This window comes from Leptosomus discolor, chromosome 18 (genome assembly GCF_034619465.1).
Source record: "Leptosomus discolor isolate bLepDis1 chromosome 18, bLepDis1.hap2, whole genome shotgun sequence".
NCBI lineage: Eukaryota > Metazoa > Chordata > Aves > Leptosomiformes > Leptosomidae > Leptosomus > Leptosomus discolor.
In genome coordinates, this window is record NC_141408.1 from 4,805,799 (window position 1) to 4,830,653 (window position 24,855).

Below are 24,855 nucleotides of genomic sequence, written 5' to 3' on the forward strand. Positions count from 1 at the left end.
AGGAGACCCAAGTTTGATTCTTGGCTCAGCTCCCAGCCAAGCGTGTCGTCTGCAAACAGGGTGCACGACTTCAGTAAACTAAATACACCAGCTCTTGGGTTTCTGCAAAATACTTTCTTCATTACATCAACAACTCACCGCTTTGAATTTCCTTTGTAAAGCACTTTGAAACCTACTGATAAAAGAACAAAGCTCTTGAAGAGGAAGAAGTCTCTGTGAGACGCTCCAGCATCTCAGGTGAGCTCTGTCATTCACAACATGAAGCAACTCTATTTCTTCATACTGTAAACACAGCTGTCTAGACTCCCAACATTAGAATAAACTTGAACAACTGTAGCAAGGTTCTGCTTTGTGTAAAGTAACTATTTAGGACTTGGGAGGCCAGAAGTGTGCCAGAGCTGTTTCTCTGCTACCTCGTCTTTGTAATCCCAGGGCTTGTGGACAAGGCTTTCTGCCAAGGTGACCCAGCAGAACAAGCCAAGAGCACCACCAGCAAGCAGGGCTCTCGTAAGAGCAAGTCAACTCCAAAGTACCCACTAGGATATCAAGGCTTCCCTCGCTGACAGCAAGGAGACGGCAAGCACGAATCCCTCGTGACTGTGATGTGTGTTTTATACACATGCTTAAACATTTTGGGAATAAATAAGGTCAAGTTCGCTTATGTAAGCACAAGAGCCATTGCCTTGCAGCAGCCAGAGCTGCTATTTCAGGAAGCTGTCTCTTCATTTAAAGTTCCTGACCGTTGATTCTCCCTCATCTGCCTCTTAGTTTTACACACATAACTCAATGATATCCAAGACTGCAGAATCCATACCACTGCCTAAAACCATCCCAGGCTCCCTGCTTCTCACCAAGTGATCTGCAGGTATGCAATGCCATCACTAAGACAAAATAGGATCGAAAGGAGGCACCAGGAGAGAGCACCCTATCCTCTCTCACAGCCTTACACCTGCAACAGCAATCCTGCACTTCAAGAGCTACCAGCCTCACAGCTGCAAATCTGAGCAAGAACACAGAGCGCGTAGCAAAGCCTTCAGGTGCCAGCTTCCTTGCGAACAACACCACAGCTTGAATTACAAGTGCACATCAGTGTAGTCAGCCAAAGAGTTGGCCCTCTCAGGTTATTTCAGACTCCTCCCTGGGTCAAAGAAAGGTAAAAAATTCTGCATTATCATTTTTTCCCCTTTAAAAGAGCTATTTGTGAGGGACGGTGCCAGGCATGGCCAAGGACAGCACATGCAGACCTTTCAGCTAGAGGCAGCGCAATAAAACTTTGTTTTCCACAGCATCACGAACTACAGCTCTCAGCTGAGGTTCTCATGGGTAAGCACTCACATGCCAACATCCACCTACTTAAATGCCCAACTCCGAAAGCACGGCTGACCTGAAATGGCCCACTGAAACAAGTTTCAGATGAAAAGGGAGAAGACTGAGATGCAGGAGAAACTCTCGGTTCTGCAAATGCCCTCCCTACCCTCTATCATCCAGCCCAAGCTCTTGCCTGACACAGTCCAAGCAAACCCACCCCATAATTTCAACATCAAGCCCCTAACTTCCACCCAGCCTGCAGCTTCTCCTTCAGTCAAGCACACCATCTCCACCTGGCAATTCAGAGCTAATAAACTCTTCAGCAAGTTATTTTAATGGTGGACTACTCTCTTTGACAAATAAATACTTCTACAGATTCTAAATTTGCTCAGTTTCCAGCCTCTGCCTTCTGCTACAAGGGATTTTTTACTATCTCCAGAAGAGATCAATCATGACATGAGCATTGGTCTTCTACACCATAAAGCCACTGCATGTTTTTATAGCTATTACTCAGTTAAGTGAGCATTTCAGCACCACCAAAAAGACACAAAACACCTTTTGCAGTTTTACAGCACGTGTCAGCCTTTCGCTATGAATCAAAACTGTTACACAGAATATTAAGTCCTTGATCCCTCCCAACTACAAGAGCATTTAAAGACATGTAGCTGCCCCAGCTCCAAGGAGCCACACCAGCATTGTGTTAGTGCAAGGGGCGAGCAGGAGGAAGGGAGACAAAACCCAATATATATACATATCTCCACCAACAGAGCACTCTGTAAAAATGTTATGTCAGGGCTTATTCAAGCTAAAAAGAGAACTAGCACCTATACGCAACTGCCAGTTAATAGTATGGGAGGCCTCCCACCCACAGGGTACACCTTGGACAGCCCAAACAAACTGACAGTATTTCCCAGGAATTTTTCTTTAAACACAGATGACCACAGAAATGAGAGGTACCGAGGAAGCTTTGGTAGCAAGCTCATTAAAGTACTGGATGAGTTGCAAGTTGCTAAACTTTCCATGACAAGAACAACATAAAGGCATAGTAAATGTCTGTGGCTTCCCAGTGAATCACCAAGTCCTGCAGGTATTCAGCTGCTAGAGCGAAACATGGAGACGACCAGGTTGGGAGGAGTGGCATATTCTATGTAGCTGGAAAATAAAAATCATACCTAACTCCACCCATTGGATTCCTGATGTAATCATTAAATACAAGCTATTTCATGAAACCCAGGATTACCTCCTGCCTCAAGAATTATAAACAGCACCTCTGAGTTCCTTGATTTCAACTTGCTTAGATTTTGTCCCTCCTTGACAAAAGAAAACAGAGCTAATCGTTCTGTTCCAATAAGTAAATTACAGAATGGCCTAAATTACCATGTAACCAGCATTTTAAAAAGTAAGAATGAAAGCTACACTTAGAAAGAGGTCAATACTACAGTTATGTAGGAACACCAAGACTGGAATCTCCCATGTCATCAAGCTTAGTCACCACATCATAACATTAACTTGGCTGCTTGGGTCCCCCCATGTCAATCCACAAGAATATAATTGTACGGCATCTGCCTCTTCAGTCGCCTGTCCCACAGATCACCTCCTACATAATAGCTGCACCCAAAAACTGTCTTCAGCTACAATCTGCACTTGCCATTGAATCAGGAGCCCTGCAATTCCTATCCCTGTTTTTTTCTGTACAAATTATTTTCCAATGTATTTTAAGGTTTCCCTGATAAACAGGATTAGCAAGGGAGTCTGGTCCAGAAGGCCTGCAAGGCACCAGGAGTCAGAAGTCTAGCACACCTCGGCTCTATCTCTTTGTCCCTGAAGTTCATTCAAATACAGAACCTCCATAACATTTTCTGAAATTAAATAAATGTTCACAGTATCTTTCAATTCAAAACTTATTTTTTAAAACCACCTTAAATTGATCTGTATGAGCGTATGCCCTAAAACTCAAGCTCCATCTCTTGGATCCACACACAGGCACTGCTCAGCTGTACCAGGCACATCTCCTGCGCTCTGCTGAAACACATCTCACCAGTGGTGTTACAAGAACGCTGTAATCCTGGTGGGCACTACTCAGGCCTGGTGCAAGCAGGCACAGCCCCTCTAAGATCAGTTAAGCCGAGCATAGCCGCAGACTCCAGCTCCGAGAACAAGCACCACACTAGTACAAGCAGCACCATTAGGTGCTATCTATACATTTTACATGTTGAAGCTTGTTACCTCTGTCACTTGGCTGATGCTTTCTCTGATCAGTTCCTCCCACTCCTCCTCTGTCACGAAGAGCTTCATCTCACGAAGTAGCAGAACCTTCTGGAGAAGCAAACAGGCCTGGGCCTGAAAGAGAAAGGGGAGAGGAGACGTGAAGCTCCGCACTCTCTAGGGAAGGTGTTAGCAATGCAAATACCCCACCGAAGCAAACAGCTAAGCAGCGCATCCAGGGAACGCCACGCTACAGGTGCTGCACATCCTCACCAACATGTATGTCACTCTGTTAGAAAATACTCTCTAGACCCTAACAGAGTCAATCCGCAGGAGACAGGGTGGTAGGTTTTGGCTGAATGCACATACTTAAAAGAGAAGGTCAATAGAGAGGGGAGGAATCATGCCACTTCTAGATATAGGCATTAACACCCAAAATATGCTTTAGTAGCTGCTCTGAGTGCATCACTTTCAGTCTCCAAAAGTCTTCAGGCAGCCCTTTGTGTGACTGCACCCTTTACCGTGCCCTGATGAATGCAGTAGGCACAAATAAACAAAAAAATAAAAGCTGGCAGGTTAGCAAATGCTTCATTTCAAAGGAACCCGAGATGGAAATGGCTGTTCAGAGCAGCACTCAGCCTTGCCCTGGAGTCACACTTGCTCATTAAGTCTCTAGGTTAACACAGCAATGAAAAGAGTAGCCACTAGAAAACCAACAGTAACCTGCAAACTTCTTTCAAGTCCTCTTCTATTCCAGACTTCCTATTTTAAGGCTTTGTGAGGTACAAGAAAAACACAGCAATGGACAAAAGCAAACGACAGACATGCACAGAATACACCAATAAGCATTAGTGCAAATAGTTTAGATGATTTTTTAAAGAGAAAAATTTTGTGGCAGCATTGAGTTAGTGAGCAAATTCTACCACATATAAAGAAAAAATGTTGCCTCTAGCTGCATCACACAGACTGAAATTGAATGCAGGTATAAATACCAAAAATCATTAGGAATTACATCAAGAGTTAATCTCATCCAAAGAAAGCAAAGGCTGCCATTTTTTTAGCCACACTTTGTAACCGAACCCACCCTACAAAAAACAACCAAGCAGTTTGTAAAACTCTATCAAAGACACCATTGAGATCAAAAGCCTAAGAGGCCTCCAGAAAAAACGCAGCCTAGTAAAACCCAAGGTGGCCTCCAGACACCCCTTGGGTCCAAAGGAAATAATCCAGAAAACACGTACCAGGAGGCTAAAAACTGGCCATATGGGACCCACAGTTCTGCTGGAGCATTTTTAGGGAACTATTTACTGAAGAATTCAAAGGGAGGGAAGAGGAGAAATCCCTGGATCTCCTGAGAGCAGTAAGACCATCCAAAGCTGCAGGCAGTCGAACAGAACACCTCATGAGCTCAAGGAGGTCTGTGTTTCCGATACAACATACTCCAGGCTTCTGGGAGGGACAGGACACTAAACACAAGCCCCCAGCAAAACAATTCCAGCACTCGTATTTGTGTTACCACAGAGCAATGTCACACATGTATGTAAGCTCACCTCCAGTTTGCTCTAGTATGGCCAAAGAGAATTACCCAAATAGAGTGAGCTTTCACTCACAAACAGAAGTTCTGTTCTTTACTTGAGGGAGAAAATGCAGCAGGGAAGCAACAAGACTATGTCAAAAGATTTATGTTGATTTAATGAGAGAGAGCACCCTAATGCCATATTCGAGGCAGGCAAGCTTACATCTTCCTTGTAATTATGGGGAGGCCATGTCTTACAGGACAAATTATGGCACGGCTGCATGCATGTACCAAGTGTAGTGGAAAGTCACTCCAGTGCAATTACAAAGCGAACGTGACCCTCGGAGTAGATGAAAGGCCATAATTCATTCTGAAAGGCCCAGGCAGGGTCATAAACCTCAGGGCACGGTCTATTCTTTGACAATTACAAAAGCATTCATTCTGCAAGCGGGTGCAAAGCACAGAGAAGGGTCCTGCATTAAGCCATCCTGATAGTACCACGGGACTGCAGATTTGCTCAAGAGGCGAACAGAGGACCAGAGGCAACGCTGACAAGGGCCTGTTCAGGAATCAGTCAGCAGTGGGTGGGAGCACTGCAAGTCAATGAGGAAAAGAGCTGGAAAGAAATCAAAGCCATCTAAAGGAACAGGGAACTCTGGAGTCCTGAGACTAAAAACCAGACCCTCGCTAAGCACAAAGCTTGAAAATTATTTCAAATGAAAGGAAAAAAAAACCTCACTGAACATTCCCTTCTGTGTGTCATATATGAGGAAGTCAGAACACCCAGTCATCTGAGAATCCTGGCTGGTGCCACCACTCTTTAGTAATTTTTGTCACACTCAGCTTTCACGCCTCCAGCCCGTATATTAGATTCAAGCAGAGAGAAAATATGTTTTGAGTTTCACGTAATTAAAACGTTGTTATTGCTGTACTCAATGCAATTCCGTGTTTCCTGATTGTGTTTTAACCCAATGATAATTTAGTACTAAGCAAGAACAACTTTTCTCATTTGAAAGAATAATAAAAAAAAAAGAAAAAAAGGTTTACTTGCTGGTTGAAATCAAACTTGGCTTAAGAACATCTCAGAGAGAAAACCTGACTCTAATAATTAGAAGGTCCTCAGTGCCCAGCACCATGCTATGCTGTACTTTAAGGTTATCATATTCATCACACAGTCAGTGGCTCTTCTATTCCTAGAGCCAGTTACTAACACATAGCTCACACGTAGCCTATTTTACCAGAGCAAACTGCACAGTTAAATAGTGAAAGTTAAACCACAGGGAGAGGAACTGATGTCAGTGGAGCCAGCCAGAAGAATCAGAAGCAGAACAAAATCTAAACCCCAGTTCTTCAATCCCAGTCCAAGGGTAAACCCAGTAAGAAACAGCACTTCCTACTCCTCCCATCTCAGCAAGTTCAACCAAAGCAGGAGGGGCACCAAGTTTCTTCTTTAGCAAGAGGTACAACCATCACACCTTACTCACAGCATCTATCAGCATGTGAAAAAGGATCCTGGACATCATCAGAAGATTGCTTAACAGGTAAATGTGCTCAGAGAAAACGATCTAGCAACCAGCACCACAGAGTTGCCACATCACCTTGGAAAGTAACAGTCCTCAACAATGGCTTTTCAGCTACAAGCTCATCTGACAGGGCTGAGAGAAGTCAAACCACTGACTGGAAGGGCATGAAAGAGCTCCCCAAGAACAGTCCCTGTCATGATTCCCAAAAAGGATTTTAAACACTCAAAGAGGAATCACTTTCATGACCTCCAGGAGCTTCACCAGGTAATGTAAGCTTTATCACCTAATGTAAGAAGGGCTAAGGGTATGAGCACTTCACAGAAGTAAGGAAAGTTCCAAAGTGAGTCAGACCTCTAGGAACCATTTCCTTGAGATCACAAAGACACAGCGCTCTCTTTGCAGTTCACTTTCCTTGTTTTATCTCCTCAAATAAATGGACATAATACAGCTGAAAGTAGACACCTTGGAGGTATGAACATCTATGCATTTGGACGTGAATGCTCGTCCCCCCTTGCACCTCCTTTAGAGGGCCAGTCACGGTTTCCAGATACCATATGACTTGCCCATCTTGACACATCACACTAACTTCAGTTTTGGCAGCCCAGACACTCCAAGTTTTTCATAAAAACAGCCTCAAAAAAAATGAGGCTGCTCAGAGGATTTTTCAAGCCATCTCCTGGAATGAGGCTCTTCCCACTGCTAGCCACTTCTGAAAACACATGCCACTACCCTTTGGTGGTGCTCCTATGACAATACTAGTAATCCAAAAAGTTCCTTTGGAAATTAAAAATAGTCACAAAATCTCCCTATTTTCGGTTCTGTGAAACAGAGGTTCTAGTGTGTGTGCACATGCATGCAAGAAAACACATGGGTGAAAAAAATTACATGAATGCAAGCATGCAAGATGTTTTCATTGACACATACAAAAAGCAGCATTTTACAAGCTTATGCTCGAAGACACGAGTCCTCTCCTTGCTGAGCAGCAGAAAGACAGTAGCAAAAAGAAACTTTCCCAACACACACATCGCAAGTCTGATTCCTGTCTACTTTCTTACAGCTTCCTCAAGCATTTGGAACCCATTCACTAGAGGAGGCACTGACCTTACACAAACAACCAATTCCTACCTCCTCAGCAGGACTTCTGAAGTGCAAGGGCACACAGGGAACACCTTAGGAGGAGCCAAGCCACCCGAGCTAGTTCAAATCTTTTGCATCAGAACACTATCAATCCCCTTAATTTCTCACAATCCATCATTTACCCTTAACACGCTCGTGATGTGTCTTTTACACACAATACAGGGATACACGATACATGTTTTACCATCACATCACAGACCGGCAGCAATTCGAAGTTTGGAACATACTCCCACAAAATCCAGCACAGATGTGGAGCTCAGCAAGTACCCAGTTCTGTCCTCCTCCCTCCTGGCCTTCCCAGCATCACTGATATTTCGGAATATCTTACAAGTATTTGGCAATTTTGGAAGCTGCCAGAACAATACTGTTCCCAAGGACATCATAGAGGGTTCTCTGCATTTTCTCAGTGCCAAATCAAGCCTGCTGTGTTCATGACAGCCCTACGAGACAGCCAAGTATCAGCAACGCTTCACAAATGGACAAAAATAGCCGAACACCCAAGAGCCCCAGCTACCAAACTCCAGTCCAGTTCAGAAGAGAAAGTTGTGGTTCCCACATATGCACAGTCTCTGAAATGAGAATGTGTGAGAATAGTTACAAGCAGTTGACAGCCGCATTAGAGCTTTTTATTAAGGGCAGAGGAGAATGCTGCAGCCCATCCTGTGCCCTAGGAGTGCCCCAGTCGCCTAATCAAAATATTTTCTGTTAATGTCAGTTTTTAAAAAGAAAGATCATCAAATGGCAAAAAATAAATAAAAGTGAAGTCTATTCAAGCAGGGATAGTAGATACACATATACGCTCCCACATACATCTATCAACCATATGACTAAATGAGGCAGAAACGCTCGTTATCAGTCCATGTGGGAGAAGAGAACAAACAATAACTGCAGTGCTGACCCTGTGATTTTTCTGCCAGCTTTGTTTATTTCTTTCTTATCTACAATGATTACACAAAATGCCATTCAGTACAAACAGTCAAGATTTCTTTCTGAAATAGTGAACGTGCTCACTGCAGTAACCGAGATGTGCTGGTAATTCCCAGATGTGCTCACCTACCTTATCTAGATGCTAAAAAGGAGCACAAGCTGGTGGGTTGCTGGGTTATACAACCTCCCTTTACCCTTCGCAGCAAAGGACAAGACATGCAGCCTGACTATTTCAAATGGCAAGCAATGGATTAACCCCTCCCAATTCAGCCACTGTTTTCTTACTGGAAGCAAGTACCTGGCACAGGCGTAGTAGCCGTGTAGGTCAGGACAGCAGCTCTCCCCAGTCACCGTCCCGGTGAGCTGGACAAAGGGATCAAGACACCTTTCGATCACTGCAGTTGTGAAAAAGCCTTTGCAATGATGTAGAGATTGATTGCACTGTTGAAGGGATGAAGGCACAACCTAAATTTGGGGTTGCTTTTCAAAGAAGAGTGCACTGTTAATAGGAAGACACTTGTTTCTCATGCAAAAAGAAATGCTTTTCTCAGTCCCAAGTGTTTTAGGAGGCTGGCCGGAGGTGGCTTTGCAAGCAAGTGAAAAAAAGATACCACACACAGACACACTCCCATGAGAAAAGACACTGAAATCAGCAGTCACCCACTGCCATCATCAGAGGAACAAGAAACTGAAGATGTGCCCACACTGCAACGCACCAAACACCAAGTCTGACTTTTCACACAGCCATTTTGTCAGATGATCTCAAAGCAGCCTGCAGACTACAGCTGATTAACCCTTCCAAATTCCCTCACGGCATTTCCAGCTTACAGGAGAGAGGTGGTAAGTTTAACTGGCTTATCTGAAGCACATGGCAGGACAGAAACATCTCATTAGGTCTGACCCGGGATAGTATTTGAGCTACATCAGACCTCCCTGCACATTCTACCAGAAGCAATGGAGAGTTTAAATGCTGAACAAAGACACAAGATGGATTTTCCCCACCTTACGCCTATCATTTTTGCATCGTGGACACCATTTTATAAACATGAAGCATGTTTACAAGCTCCATGCCACCAGCACGGCAAAAGCTTCTTTTTCCCTTTATATATATAATATATATTAAAAAAAAGAAAACATTACCTGGAAAATTACAAGTTTGTGCAATTCAAATATATTTTTAGAACTGAAGAAACATCAGGAGCTTCAGTGCTATCATCATTTCATTGCTCTTGGAAGTCCAGGAGACAAAAATATACAAGTGGTATCACACCACACAGGCTACCGGTATTTCAGAGCATTGATGTCTCCCTTCTGGCGTACACGCTACAGCAGCAAAGCCACAGCATAAGCTGACCTGCCAGCACATCTGATTCAGTGCCAGCACACATTACAAAACAGCAGCTCTCAATATGTAATTCTCAGCACTAAGACTATTCTACAGCCACAGGGATACGGCAAAAAATAATTGCACTTCTAGAAATTCTCACCTACCAAGCCCTTTGAGACTGCAATCACATGAATCACATACTGCATTCGTGACAAACGCTACCAAGAAAGCTGGGGTAAAATAACATATGCCAAGAATATAGGAAATTCTAAATAAGCTTTCTTTGAATTTTAAGAAATAGTCAAACCATGAAATAAATTCCTCAGCTATCTGCAATTTGTTATATGTTTAAAAGAAAACCACCACCAACAACCTCTTCCATGTAAAAAGCCAAACCCACAGCAAGCTCCAGCTTACAGGACTATTGGTTATAGAATAACTTGTCATCTATTACTACAGGGCAGGACTTCCAGAGCACCTCAGCAAAAGTCTCTTCCAATTACTGTCAAAGCTTTTGTAAAAAGAAAACAAATAGCATGCAAAGCCATGAAGCAAGTGCCAATCTATCCCCATTTCTCCTCCCACACACAGTTAAACTACTCTATTTTTACATTTACATTGGGTGTGGGAAGGAGAGAAAGGCTCCAACAGAGCAGTCTTGAGTTTTAGGGCTTGCTTTTCATTTCCTTACATTTGTTTCATGCATTTGAGCATTTCTGAGCCGATAAGCTACAAGTCTGTTTGCTACGTTTGGCAGGCAGAGTCCAAGTTAGGAACAGCCTAGACAGAAGCTTATTCAAAAGGGCAAATTATAAGAGGGAAAAGAGAATAAGGCCCACAATAATGGCGTTCCCTGTTCCATACAGCAAATTCACAGCAGGCTGTTCAGAAGCAACGGCAGTTCAGTGCAGGCTATATATATGCAAGTTTCCTAACCTTCCTTGACACATTAGAACCAGAATTATAAAAGACTGAGCACTCCAACACTTCAGGCAAGACAGTCTTCTTGGCCAAGAACTGTCATGACAGTATTTAACAGAGGACTTAAACTTGTGACTAACGTAAAACGCTGGAGATTCACACAGCCTGTTAACCTCAACAGGACCAAGCTGCAAATCCCCGGGGGAGGTGAGAAGAGGGAAAAAAAGGATTCTTTCCAAAGTCAAGGACAAACAAAAAATTATCCTTCAAGATCCTTAACAAATAATCCTCACTGAACAAGCATCAAACGTCAATTATTTACTTAAAACATAAAACTTATTTGAAGGCTTTAGGTGTAAAAAGTGGAAACAAGAGGTGATTAAGAAACATTTGCCAGATCCATTTTCCTCAATCAAGCCATAACTGCAGCATTTTACACATGGTGCACGCACACACACACGTTCCATACATGTTTCAAATCCAAGGGGAAGGGAGGATAAGACAAAGCCCTAGCTGTGGCTTAAGAAAACTACTTTTGAGAATAAAAATTAACTTCCTCACCACTGCTGAAACAAGGCACATACAAGCGGCGGAGCCAAGTTTCTCCCTCAGCAGCTACCTCGAAGGTTTCAGAGCAGAAAGCGCGAGCCCCCTCTGGGATGAGCAGGGCTGTCAGGACAGCCCAGCCTGTTCGGGGGTGCAGACCTGCCCACGCCAGCACACCTGAGCATCTCCGTAACTACTCCTTGGTTTAAAAATGCGCTGCCAATGCTCCAAGGCAGCATCATAAATTAAGACATCTGCTTTTACCCCAGATTCACCCCGTTGTCCCCGCTGATTAAGGGACCGAGGGAGCGGCTTTCCTGCACCCTGTTCGGGCGGCCTCCTCCGTCCTGCCCGGCCCAGCGCCATTGCCAGCCCCAAGTGGAGCTCACGCCTCCGTCCTGCCGTGCGCCCCGCCGCAGCGGCCGGTACGAGCACGCCTCCTGTGCAGCGCTCCTGCCCGCAGGGCCTCTCGCACACAGGGGACACACAGGCCTGCGTGACCCAGGCCGGCAGCTGGCTCTCAGCGGGGTAGCCATGCTATCCATCACAGACAGGCTCCTTCCTGGTGCGCGGAAGCAGTGTCAGGGAGAGCTCCGGCTGGCCCAGGAAAGACCACAAAAACCTCTTCGGCGTGATCATCTGGCTCAGGAGCCGAATTCAGTATTTCCTGTTACGATCCGGTGTCTTCGGACTCATCAATCGGCTCTTTCAAGACGTTCCCTCAGCCAGCCTTGACAAGGCCCGATATTGTCGTCTGAGGCAGGCAGAACATGAGCAGGGTACAATTTGGCCACCGCAGAAGTTGTCCTACCAGATGCCAGTTTCCAAGTCTGCGAACCTGCCCTCCTGCCTCCAGCAACAGACAAGGCACGACGACACAGCAGAAGCAAATACTGACCAGAAACCCCCACCCATCAACCACTACCCCCTGCTCAGACACCTTCCCTGTGGACCAAACAGCACGCTCTGGGCCAGAAAGGAGTTTCCTCTGAGCCCTCCCTCAGCCTGGCCTTGCCAAAAAAAACCCCATGGAATAGGAGATTTACAAGCCCAAGAACCAAATTCTCCTTGCCAAAAAGTGATCAAAACTAATTATATTTTACAGCTTAAATTAAGTTTCTGCAACAAATGGATGAGAAAAATTTTGCAAGGCTAGTTAATTACAACATGTAAAGCATTTAAGTGACACCTAAATCACATTTTACAACCTTGGACGAGAAAGGCAATCTTACTGAGTGTACTCCCACCAAACATCCTAAGTCATAAAGCTCTTGCAATTTTCAGCATTTTAGAATAAGCCAACCTGCACTGCGATCCAGCTTCATGCAAAGCAGATTGTACCTGTTCTTCCTTCCTAGTAAAAAAGCAGTTTTCCACTGATACGGCAGGATGCTTTCCATCCAGGAACCTTTAAACAACTCGCAACAGCTTGCACATTAGCACATTGAAAATAATTGTCACATATGACACACGTTTTGCTCATTTGATCATCATCATGTAAATGGTCTGTTTAGGCCTTCTTGAGTGCAAAAAATTATCAATGAACTGTTTGGTTTGTGGTTTTTTTACCATTAACTTTTATTTCTAAACATCTGAAACAGCCAACATCCCTCTCTGTAGCTAGTTTCTAAACAAGCTAAACAGTAGTTTGCAAACACAAGGGTTTGTGTGTCCTCTCAAGCTAGTGGAACACATGACCCCAGTAATTCCTAGTGTGGACCAACTTCCTAGTCACTATCTCAGCAACGGAAAAAATGGAAAAGCAATGATCCGCTCATCACCTGGTAGGCAACAGGCAAATTGGGTTTCTCACCTCCATGAGAGAGTCTCAAGACCAATGACTCGGGGCTGGTGGAAATTTATTACTAAAGCGCCTGCAAGTAGGGGAAAACCAAACACTCAAGATGTGGTGCTACACCCAGACCTTGGTCCCCACTTTGGAAGCTCTGCTTTTGGATTTAAGGTTTTACCACCTTGGTTACTGAAAAGAACAAAGCTCCGTGCAAGACAGCAACTGAGACAAACCTGACTGTGAGGAAATCCCCATCTTTCTACCCCACCTGCTGACTGCCCTCTCCTCTCTATTTTTATTACCCTACATGAACCTCTTCACCCGCGGCTCAGATGTCCTGCTTTACAAAGCAGCAATGAGAAGTTAAGAAATCTATACAATTCTACTACTTTCCCAGGGCTCTGAACAGCAGCTGTCACATCAATCAGACGGGCTGCTAGCTTCACTCTGCTGCTACTGAGTACCTGTCTGTACTACAGAAAGTTTTATCACATTAGCTATGCTGGCACATCCCCCTCCTCCAAAACATGAAAACAGCTATTGTAAGACACAAGCACTTAAACCAGCACCGCTCAATCTGGCTGAAAATGTGGAATGAGCTACACCCCACAGAAACCACCTTTACAGAATGCAGCTGCACCTATACGAGTTATGTCAGCCTTAGCCCTAGAGGTAAAAATAGTCATTGCCTTCACTGACAAAGTCACACCAGTATGGTTTTTTAAATGTACTCAAGCCAGCCAAAAACCCAGGACTAGCAGTCAAGACACTGAGGCAGCCTACCTGCAGACCAGGGCATATATACAGTATTCACTTACATACAGGTTTCTTCATGCCCTAAAACATCATTACTTAATTAGTTTAATCAGGGACTCTGCAAATCACATTCTCTCCACTGCTGCTGAGGAGTGGATTTTTTCCATGCTTGGTTCCTCTGCAAACAGTGCTCTGGAGGATGTTCTCATCAGAGGCAAAAGCCTCATTTTGCACTCGCCTAACCAGAGGAGCCCATTTGTGAGAGCCAGCTCACTGCAACAGGACACTGATGCCCAATACAAGAGGGCACACGTACAGCTGCTTCCTTCAGCACTGGTCTGTTGGCAGCTGGGAAAGGAGAGGGGGAAAAATCATTTTAAAAACAATTAAATAAAAACATTTTTTTAAAAAAAAAATCAAAGCTACTTCCTACAGTCACCACAATCTAACAAGAACTAGTGACAGAAATAAGATGTTGCTAGATTTTAAAGGCAGTAGAGACAAGTCAGTACACACAGGGAGAAGATTTGACACCACAATTTTTCAGAGGATATCTGCACGCTAAATACCGGGTTTCATTGGCAGGCTTTCTGCCTGAGATGAAGGGTCTGCAGGACGTTTGGGCAGTCAAAACAATTAACATATAGAATAACACACTGGGCTCCTGGGCCAGGCCTGGCTGATGGCATTAGACACTAGCTTTCAGTATTTCATTTGCATGCAACAGACACAGCTAGTGAGCATCCAGGGCTGGGGAAGACATTATTTACCTTGTGCTCTTCTTTTAGCAGAAGCCAACAGGCAGACCCTCGGGACACAGCAATCCATATATTGGTCTGCTGCTTTGGTGAACACAGAGATTCATTTCCCCCTGGGATAACCACTTACCATATCAAAGGCTAATCAGTCTTAATGTTTTCCTCCAAAAAAAAAAGTCAGTATCTTATTATCCTAAACTCTTGAAAAACAAAAAGATGCCATAATTGAGCAAGATAAATCAGTAGCAGAACACAGATTAGCACCCACGAGCACTGATGTTTTCTTGGTCTTTCCACAATGTCCAGTTACAGGACTGAAACATCAGTGGGGAATATCAGTACCACAGGGCATACCGAGACCAGAGGAGGAAAGAACAGCAACAGATTCTGTGCCAGGCATCCAAGCATCTCCTTCACACATTAAAAACCAACCATCATCATCATCATCAGTAAATATGTCCATTTCCCTCTCCACTCCCAAATACGCTTCTCTTCAAAGTTAAGAACAAAGTCACAATTTAAAAGAAAAAAAAATCTAAGACAATTTGCTTTCTTAATATGGCCCTGTTTATTTCACAAGCTCCTCACTCTAAACACCAGAGCAAGAAATGCTCATTTGTTAAGAAATCAAAGCAAAGATTTTCACAGAACATCCCAGCAGATGAAGCTCAAAGAAACATTACCAAATATCAAGAAACCTCTTGTGAAATCACCTGGAGCACCATCCTTTCTCTCGACCATGGCTTTCCTCTCAGAAAAAAAAACCAAAACCAACCTATCCCCAAAGCTTTCATTTTGTCCATTTTTATTTTACACACATAACACATTGTATTATCAAACGTCAAGAAGGTCCACTGACACCTCAAGTTACTTGCACACCTTGGTTAAGACCAAAACTGTCCCCTCAGTTCCCTCACCTGGCTGCTCCTCCCAACACTTTCTAAGCCAGATGTCTCCTCTGAACAACAAAGCCAATTTTCCTCAATTCAGGAAAGACATGCAATAGGATTTTCTTTAGGCTATTCAGAAGGCAGCTACTGCATAATGCAGCCTATTTAAAGAGAATTTGCTGAAGTCAAATTTAATAATTTAGGAGATTTAAGAGCAGTACGCATCCAAAAAAAACCCCCATGTTGCCTAGGCACTGTGTGCCTCTTAGCTGCTGCCCCAGATTCACTAGACCAGTCTTGATGTTGCAAGGACAAAGGTTTTCATCTTTTGAGAACACTTATCAGCAGATAATGAGAAATTAGAATTCCAATTCACTCAAACGTCAACTATTGAAGCCTGGCTTTTAAGCAGTATTAAAAAAAAAAGTACTCGCACGTCAGTAAAATTGTTAGCTTGGAACACTGAAATAAACAGCATTGCTAGACAAAAAAAAAGCCTTGGAAATTGTACTGGGTTGAACTTTGAAGATTCATCAATTCGGACGCTCGCCAGCAGACCTTTTAATTTTGCAGAATGCCACTGGGAGAAGCACCAAGACATGACAGACTGTACATCGCCCTTGGGGAGAGGGACGTGGCCTGAGACCCTGTTCTGCTAGGAGGTTGCTGAGAAATCCTGTAGAAAAATCCAAACTCCTTTCTTGTGCTTTAACTTTTGCAGAGGCATTTTAATACATGCCAAGGGAAAGCAGCAACAGAAGCAGCCAAACTCCATCCCTCCCGCAACCCAAACAACAAAAAGGGACCTACCACTTCCAACACGCACTCTTAGAACATCCTGGTCAGTGAATAGAGCCCAGGCTGGCACTCCATTGTGTGCTGCAGAAGCCCTAATCTTTCTTCACTTGCCAGCAAAACACCCTCCCAACACACTTCCTAGTGTTTCCAAACCAAGATCCAATAGCCCACTGTAAACACAGCAGAAATCATTACCCAGAACTTCAAGAAAACAGGATTCTATCCTGATGGTTTTGTCAATTTTGTAGCATTAATATAACTTGAGCCCATATGACTCAGATAGTCACCAATTTCATCACAACCACAGACATTTCTTCCCCTCCTGGTTTTGTTATGCTATTAAATGCATGGCAATGACCCTGCCTCCAAGGAAACTTTTCCTATTTGCTCTACACAAATATCTACTCATGAAATTGTCGCAGGGGCTATGTTTGTCAGGCTGAGCAGAACACACTTGGTTCACCCTCTTTTTAAAAACTATCAACTCCCCATGTGTCAGATGGCAAATTTAATTTAGTAGGCTAGCAAATTAGTCAGTGCTGGAAAATCACTGCAATATGGTTTATATCTAACTCAGCAAGCCCACCCGATACACAGGGCTGTTAGTGCTACTGATCAGCCCCATCCCTGGGTAGCTCTGCCAGCAGCTGTGTCTACAGGAACAACTAAAGCATATGTGACCTTTTAATTTTCTTCTTTCTTCCCAGCAACAGACTAGATTGTTTCCTCCACTACTGAGGATCATCAACACAATCAGCTGAACAATAGTGCGCAGAATAAACATAGTCTATAGCTCCAGAATGTGACTAAAGATGCAAGTAGGAGCTTTTTCATGTTCTGTTTGTGCTGCACTGAGTATGGTGGAACATAAAGATTGCAACCACAAACAGGGCAGCCCCTCTGTGCCAGTCAATTAATGCCCGGTGTCGTTATGGATTTGTATGTGGGCAATGCAGGCATCTATCTGCTAGGCACTTTTTGCAGAAGACACAGGGGCCATTAAAAGGCACCAAGAAATACAACAAAAAACCTGGTATGAGGGAAAAAATAAACAAACATCAACAGTTAACGACATGCATGATGCTCCAGAGACCCCGTAGACTCAGCTACAGGGGTCCCTTGTTCAACTGAAATACACCATGAGCACACAAAGTTCTCAATGCAAACACAAGTAAAAATTCATGCCACAGGATTTCAAGCACTCAGCTTAAACGCAGTCAGGAGGACCTGAAAAATTTGAACAGATCTTTTTTAAATTTTCAGCCATCTCGCGTAAGTGAGAGGAAAGGGAGACAGAAACATGGCTTGTAAAGCAGTTCATCAGAGCGCGCTACGTTTTACTGTGGCATCAGACACCTTTCCAAAGAACATCAGAGACTATTAATAGATGCTGTCAATGTCCTCCAACTTGCCAAAGGAAGGTAGTTTCTTTGAGCTCTCTCAATGCAAGAGACACTCTCAAAAATGAAAGGCTGGGATGCAATAATCCACATCCACAACCATCCTAAAGGTCCAGGAATTAAAAATCTCTAACAAAAATGTAGAGCACCCTGGCCCTGACCCAGCAAAGCACTTTGGCATTCAACTGTTTCCCCTTTGACTTCAGAGGGACAGCTTACATACCTAGAGCTAGAGTAGATGTCCCAGGGCTCTGCTGGCTCATGATCAGACACTCAAAAACGTGCAAGAGCCCACCCACAGTTCAGCTTTACCTTGCAAAACAGAGGCTCTCCTTGACCATCTCCTTACACAAAACAAAAACAGGAACAGGAGCAGGACACCGACTGGAGCCAAACCGTGTCAGTTTGACACACATTTTGCAGCTGCAACCGATTTCTCTTTGTTGAAGAGAGGGTGCATACTGAAGAGAGGAAGACAAAAAGGAAGAAGCGTGCAGGCAACAGCCGCTGTAACACCGCATCACACCAGAAGCTATCCCCGCCTGTGGGTAACTCGCCCTCTGAATCTGCTCACCTCAACCGGACCCTGGGACAAGCCCTCCCCCCAGTGACACCTCTGCGGAGGACACAGGCACAGCATGTCCTACCTCTGCCGACGGGACCGAGATGCTTTGAAGGAACGGTACCTTTCAGTCACGCTCAGCCAGCACCAGCAGCCCGGTTCTCATTGCTGATGCAAAGGAGGTAGAGCTGAACTGGTGCTGCTACTTATCTGGGGAGGTTTATTTTGCTTCATTATTAGTAACAGCTTATGCAAAATATTCCATAACAAGCTCTTCCTATACCACCTGCTGGAAACTATCTGTGAGAATGCAGGCAAGGCACGGTGCGTTAACGTAGCGATCCATTCATCCATCTCAGCACGAGGAGGAATACTCCCACATACACACACAGAGGGGTGCTGGCTTCTGATGCTTTCACCAGTTTTGCTGTATTAAGTTTAATTACTTTTTAACTTAGATATTTGCAGAGAACACAAACCGCTCGGAAGGATAACTGTCAACCAGCCAAGACCTCTTTGGCCGGACTTTGGGATCGTATTTCACTCTTCTGGTGATGGCAGCTCGGGCACAGAACTGCTTCAGTTCTGTAAAATTATGTCTACATATGTTTGATCCCTTTGGGGAGACTGCCAAAGCACCAAGATTAATTAGCAACTTACCTAAAATACACTTGCTATTAGATAGATCTTTAAGGGTTCCTTGTCACAGACTGCCTTATAAAAACACATTTTGAAGTATTAATTAATCCATTATGACATAAGATGACATTTTGAACTCTGTCTCAGTGCCCATTCTCATCTCCACACTAAGTAAAATGACTTTTACTAGTTTCATTAGAGCTCTGCACTTACATCAGCTTTGCAGAGTTCTAGCCAACCCACAGAAAATAAACCCACGTGATGGACGAACGTAGCATCATTATGGTCCCAGCTACTGCAACATTCCCAATCAATATAACTTTAAGTGTAAATAAGAAGACAGGAATTTATTCAAATTGATGTGTGACTACAGTGCAAAAATAGTTGCAAAGGCTCTCAGTAATTATGTTGAAATGGGCACTCCTACTGCCTTTCCCAAAGGAAAAGAACAAGGGACAGGTATCAAATCATTTGCATAAACCCTAGGAAAAAGTTACAGACTGGAAGTGGTCTAAGTGGCTGGCAATACAAGCAAGATGGGGACAACACTATTCCTTGTAGCAGTGGATGTTTATTTACTAATCTTCCTTTTCAAACTGGTTCCAATACCACTGGTCAACAAGCTGGATTTCTCAGGGAAAAGCATGGTTGTTCCAGTCCAGCCTTCCAGAGAGGCTCTGCTTCAGCCTGTTTCCCGTTCAGAGGTGGCACTTGGAACACGCACTTGCCTGCAGAAGCCTGCATCAGCAGTAAGCCTGGGTACCGCAATGCAACCAGCCACACATTTTCCTTCTTCCCCTGATCTTCAGACTAACAGAGTAAGTTTTTAGGGTAGGACTCGTCCAGTCCTCTGGTAGCATGGATGAGAACGGGACGGAGGGGCACTGCAGTAAGAACCTCACCACAATTAACAATGCGCCACCGAGGGGTTTGTGCTGTAACAGCATCAGAAGGACAACCCAAAATGCACAATTACAGAACTAGATGTTACTGTAGCTATGCTCGTCATACTGATGCTGCTAAAAATAAACCAGGAAGACATTCCTCACCTAAGGCTCGGGAGGGTTCTAGTATGTAGCTGAGTCATGCAACAATCATTGAATTAAACACATCTTGATCCCTGGTTTACGCTCCATCAGTACGAGCCAAATAACCAAGCCTTTTGTGCATATTGAAAAAACAACACTGCACCCACTGAAACAAGGCACAAGGAAGTAATTTGAAGGTCAAGGTCTCCTGGAAAGCAATTGCACTGGTAAGATCAAATTGCAGGAAGAAAGGAGGAAGTGAGAACAAGCTCGTACACATTTTTTTTCTAAACAGAATTTGAGAGAATGCGTTTAGTGCTTGTGAAGACATCAGACTGACAGCAACATCCTCAGTCAACAAAACAGCACGAGCATCCCCCACCTGTTAGCACCGCACACATTCTGCTTGGCTACCTGCAAGGCTTTGCACTGCCAATGGGATCATCTGTGCCAGGAGCTTAACACAATTCATTAGCACTAGGTCAACTCAAAGGCGTAACACAAGCTCTGGTTTTGATGACTCGTCATTTTGCCATACCAGTCCCATCATTGAGGACTGTATCCCTAACTGTCATTTGTACCTAAGCTACTCAGAGCACATGTATGTATGCAGGTATGTGTGTAGGTACTGGATTCTAGAAGTGTTACCTACACTTTACTGAGGTGTAAGCATTCTGTCAGCAACAGAAAGCCACCAAATGTGCCTATATGTAGAAAAAGATTGTGATGTGTGCACTGGTCCCATTTCCCTACCACTGAAGATGTTTCTACTGGCCATCACGGCAAGCACAAGGTCATACTCGTACTGATTTTCAGGACCTCAGTCCTCAGAACTGCATCCAACAATCTGGATTAGACTACCCAAAAATTTCATTCTTTACCAACTTCTTTCTTTTTTACTTTACCTTGTAGCACTTCTCACACACTAAAGGTCCTCTTGGAAAGCTTCACAGTAGCTGCTTACAATCTAGTGATTTCATACAGTTTCTATTCATTTCTTTCTACAGTAGCCAACAGTGCAAGAACACATCATGGGCATGAGGCAGGCCATATTCTAAGAAGTCAGTGCAGCTTTAAGTTATATGTTGGTTTAACTTATACATATGGGAAAGCAAGGATCAATATGAGTTTAGGAAAAAGATCCCAACTGCTACTGTAGTGAAATAAAAAAAAAACAAAAAACAAACAAACCACAGCAAAACCCACCAGATTGCTCAGTTCAATAAATGAAAGACATATTGTGCTCATTTCTTTAAAGCCTGAAGCATTTTTAACTTGCACACAAGCACCTTTGGGATAGCAGTCTTCTTTAGCTCCACACTCCAAGAAAAGCAGTTTGAAAAATAGGCCAGCCAACAGGTCACACTGAGCATTCAAAGCACCAGCTGCTGGACTCAAGTGCATTTGAACTGGCAGAATGTGATTCATAGTGTCCTGCAGTCAGTGTGGTCTCACAAAAGGTGAGAAGTCCGGCTCAGACGCATGAACTGCCTGAAACAAGGTGATTTTGCAGATCCACTGTCACACAGATCTTCCACCTTGTATCTCTCTGATGTATAGGCTTAAACAGGTACTAAGTGAACTCAGGGTGGGATGACAACCCCCCTTCCCTGGCCAAGCACCCCTTGCCCTTTGTTCCCCTGCTCACAAATGACACCAATCTCTCCAGCCCTTTCCTTTTCCAGAGAAACTTCTGTATTACTGTCTCCTGCAGGCACCTGCAGACCAGGAGTAAGATCAGAGGAACAGAACTTGGCCACATGCACAAGCTCCAGTTTCACGTTCAGTCTCTATAAGACTATTGCAAATTCACCTTTCCAGTTTAAAACTTGTCATACAGGTTGAGCCTACTGCTAGGAAAACCTACCAACCCAAGGACTGCAAGCCAGGTTTAAAAGTGCCTTGAGCTGTCATCTCCCAAAGTGCTGTTCATTTTATCTCACAAATTACTTCAATATAGAGGTGAACAACCTTACTGCTGCTTTGGGCACGCGGGAACAGTGTCAGAGGAAAACGGCTGACTTGATGTCAGTCGTGCCAGATGAAGTTTTTGTTCTAAAGCTTCCTTTTTTTTCTCCTAAGCTTTGCATCAAGATGCACCCTCTGATACAGCTGCCTTTGGATATCTCCAAAAGACTCTTCCCTACAGCATTCACACAGGCCAAAGAAACGCATCTCCCAGAAAGGCACGTAACACCCATCCGAGAGCTACAAACACCTCTGTCTTTACAGACACAACACTGCTGCTGAGGGTTTGACACTGAGTCTTAGAGGTGAGCAGCTGAGGCAGACAGGATGCATAGAAAGGCTGCAGCAGTGCAAGACCCAGTTGCCCAAGTCATCAGCTACAGCCAACAGTCCACACAGACAACCGCTGTTTTCCAATATCCTCACACTCACTTCACAGAAGCCATAATTTCATGTTAACAGACACTGCCGTTTGATGAAATAAATCACAGCTTTCACCCAGCCCCTCCTGTCCCTGAAGAGACCATCCCTGTGCCCTGAATAAGGCCAGCAAATTGATCAAAGTTAATTTTAACACAGCAAAAGGGGAAAGAAATAAAGTATGCGTGCAAGGGGAAGGTAAGTTTTCAGCCAAATCATCCTCCTGTCCATTTTGCGACATAACTGCATGAACACTTGGGCACCAGACAGACAGCAAGGTCCCCAGGGTCAAGACAAATGGCTGAGGTTGGAGTGGCCAGACTGCTCCTCTCCAAGCCAATGCCAGCTGAGCAGCATTCGAATGGCTCCTGCATTTCCTAGAGGCTCCTGTCTCAGTCACAACTGCCCAGAAATGGAGTTCGACAGACCTGCAGCAGCCTACAGAAGGCGGCACAGGAACAACATTTCACACACAGTTCGGGTTTGCTGTTTTTTGACAACAGCCCGGGCAGGTCCAGGCCTTGCTGTACACCGTGTGGCTTACTGAGCACACAGGGGAACCTGCTGCAGATCACTTCAACCAGGCTAGTCCAGGGCCATCGCTCAGCGATCAAGTTTGACTTTTCACTACAGGCCCCAGCAAGAACACAGACCCCTCGAGTAAGAGCTGGGCATGTACACCAGTGGCCCCAAGATCTTGCCTTAAAAGCCTCAGGGACCAGTCTGGCTGAGAGGAGAGATGGAACAGACCCCCTACCTCCATGCTGCTCTCACAAATTTCCAAGTATTTGAGGTGAGGAGGAAGACCCTTCCCTTGAATCCTTCTCATGAACCACTTTTCCTTTTGTTCAAAACTACCTAAAAGTCCAACCTGAAGGCACATCTGCTTCTCCTACCCCTAGGAAAAGGCCTCCCCCAGGCCAGCTGGGATAGTGGCCAGCACCCCTGCTGGGCCAGAGCCCCAGGGTTCATTTCAGGCCAACACGAGACACCTAGCCAGAGCTGCAAGCCTCCACCTTCCCCTGCAGAGCACAGCTCTCCCCACCCAGCACAGCCTTGAGGACTCCCTGCCAAAGGGACATGCAGAGCCAAGAAGTCAAAAGCACAGTGGGATTAGCTGTTCACACAGACACAACAGGCATAGCCAGAAGGATCAGCATTAGTAACAGGAGTGTCAGAAGGAGAATTAAGTCTCATGTCTCTTGGACTAAGCTAGTTTAGTGATTAGAAGGCAATGTTCAGGGGCTGAAAATGGGAGACCACCCCATTTAGCTCTCAACCATCAGGGCTGGATGAAGTCAGAGTACCAGGAGACCTTTGGTGTCTTCAGGACTCTGAGTTAGGACAGCCCTTTTGGTAGAAGCCCTCCACCTCACTCCCCCAGAGGGTGCCAGGAGCTGCACAGACGCCAGAGAAGTCATCCCCCTGCTATACTCACGACATCACTTTGCCACATACACCCACCTGGCTTGACGCCTACCCCCTAAAAAATAAAGCACATTTGCATTGAGAATCAGTGGGAAAATCTGATTGAAAACCTGGCAAATTGGACATTTGGTGAGGGGAAGCCAGAAATCCTGGAAAGGAAGCAGTGTGCAAAAAAAGGTATGGCTGCAACTCCAAACTCCACAGGCTTCACACAGCTTACTCTCCATGTTGCCTTTGTTTAAACAGTAGTATAACCACATTCTCTACCCAGTCTCCCATACACAGAGTACTGCACATCCTCCCCTACTCCTCCTACCCACAGATAAGCAGGCTCTAGAAACAAAGCTTGAGCAGATAACTGTGGAAGCCCTGAAAGAAAGACAATGCTATTGCCTGTGGGGAAGCAAAGACACCCACATAATGAAGCTCTCTGCTTGGGATGCTGTTCTGGTCTCTTGAGGATAGCATCAAGTATGTGCCTTACAATTAATTTGTTTGTTATTTGTGTAACACATCCTTATTTCTATCCACTGAAATTACTAATAGTTTGATTCACTCTCTTTTTTTTGTTCTTTATATCAGAGCCATTCCTGTTGGGTAAAAGAGCCTGAAATGCAATTCACAGTGACAATGTAAAGCAGCCTCACTGCAAACACCTGCCTAACCCTTCACATTCCCTCCAATGATCAGAAACAATAAACCAGCTATTTATGAAACAGAAAGGTCAATCTAGAGTGCACTTCTGCAGGGCACAGATGCATGTTACAGCTAGGGGGTGGGAAAGTTTGAGACACAGTGCTACTGGCCTAAAGGGGTTTTGTTTATTAACTGCGTGGAAGGCAGCCCCGCTGCAGTGAAAATCCAGACAGGCCTCGTTCCCTGCTCATGCAAGAGTGAGCTGTGCACTCACCCTGCAATGTTTTATTGATAAGGCTCCACTAATTTTGTGTTAGTCAGGCACAAGCAATCAACCATCAAAAATCAGATCTATAGTACAGGTGGTTTT

General features: G+C 44.5%; 1 protein-coding gene across 1 annotated transcript in view; it reads right to left on the reverse strand.

Annotated features, from left to right (window-relative positions):
• The window catches only part of MYBBP1A (MYB binding protein 1a), a 61,444-nt gene that overhangs the window by 11,941 nt on the left and 24,648 nt on the right, over window positions 1–24,855 (reverse strand). Inside the window, exon 24 of the mRNA XM_086475050.1 lies at window positions 3,535–3,648. Coding sequence (XP_086331176.1) covers window positions 3,535–3,648 — 114 coding nt within the window. The remainder of the gene's footprint in view (window positions 1–3,534; window positions 3,649–24,855) is intronic.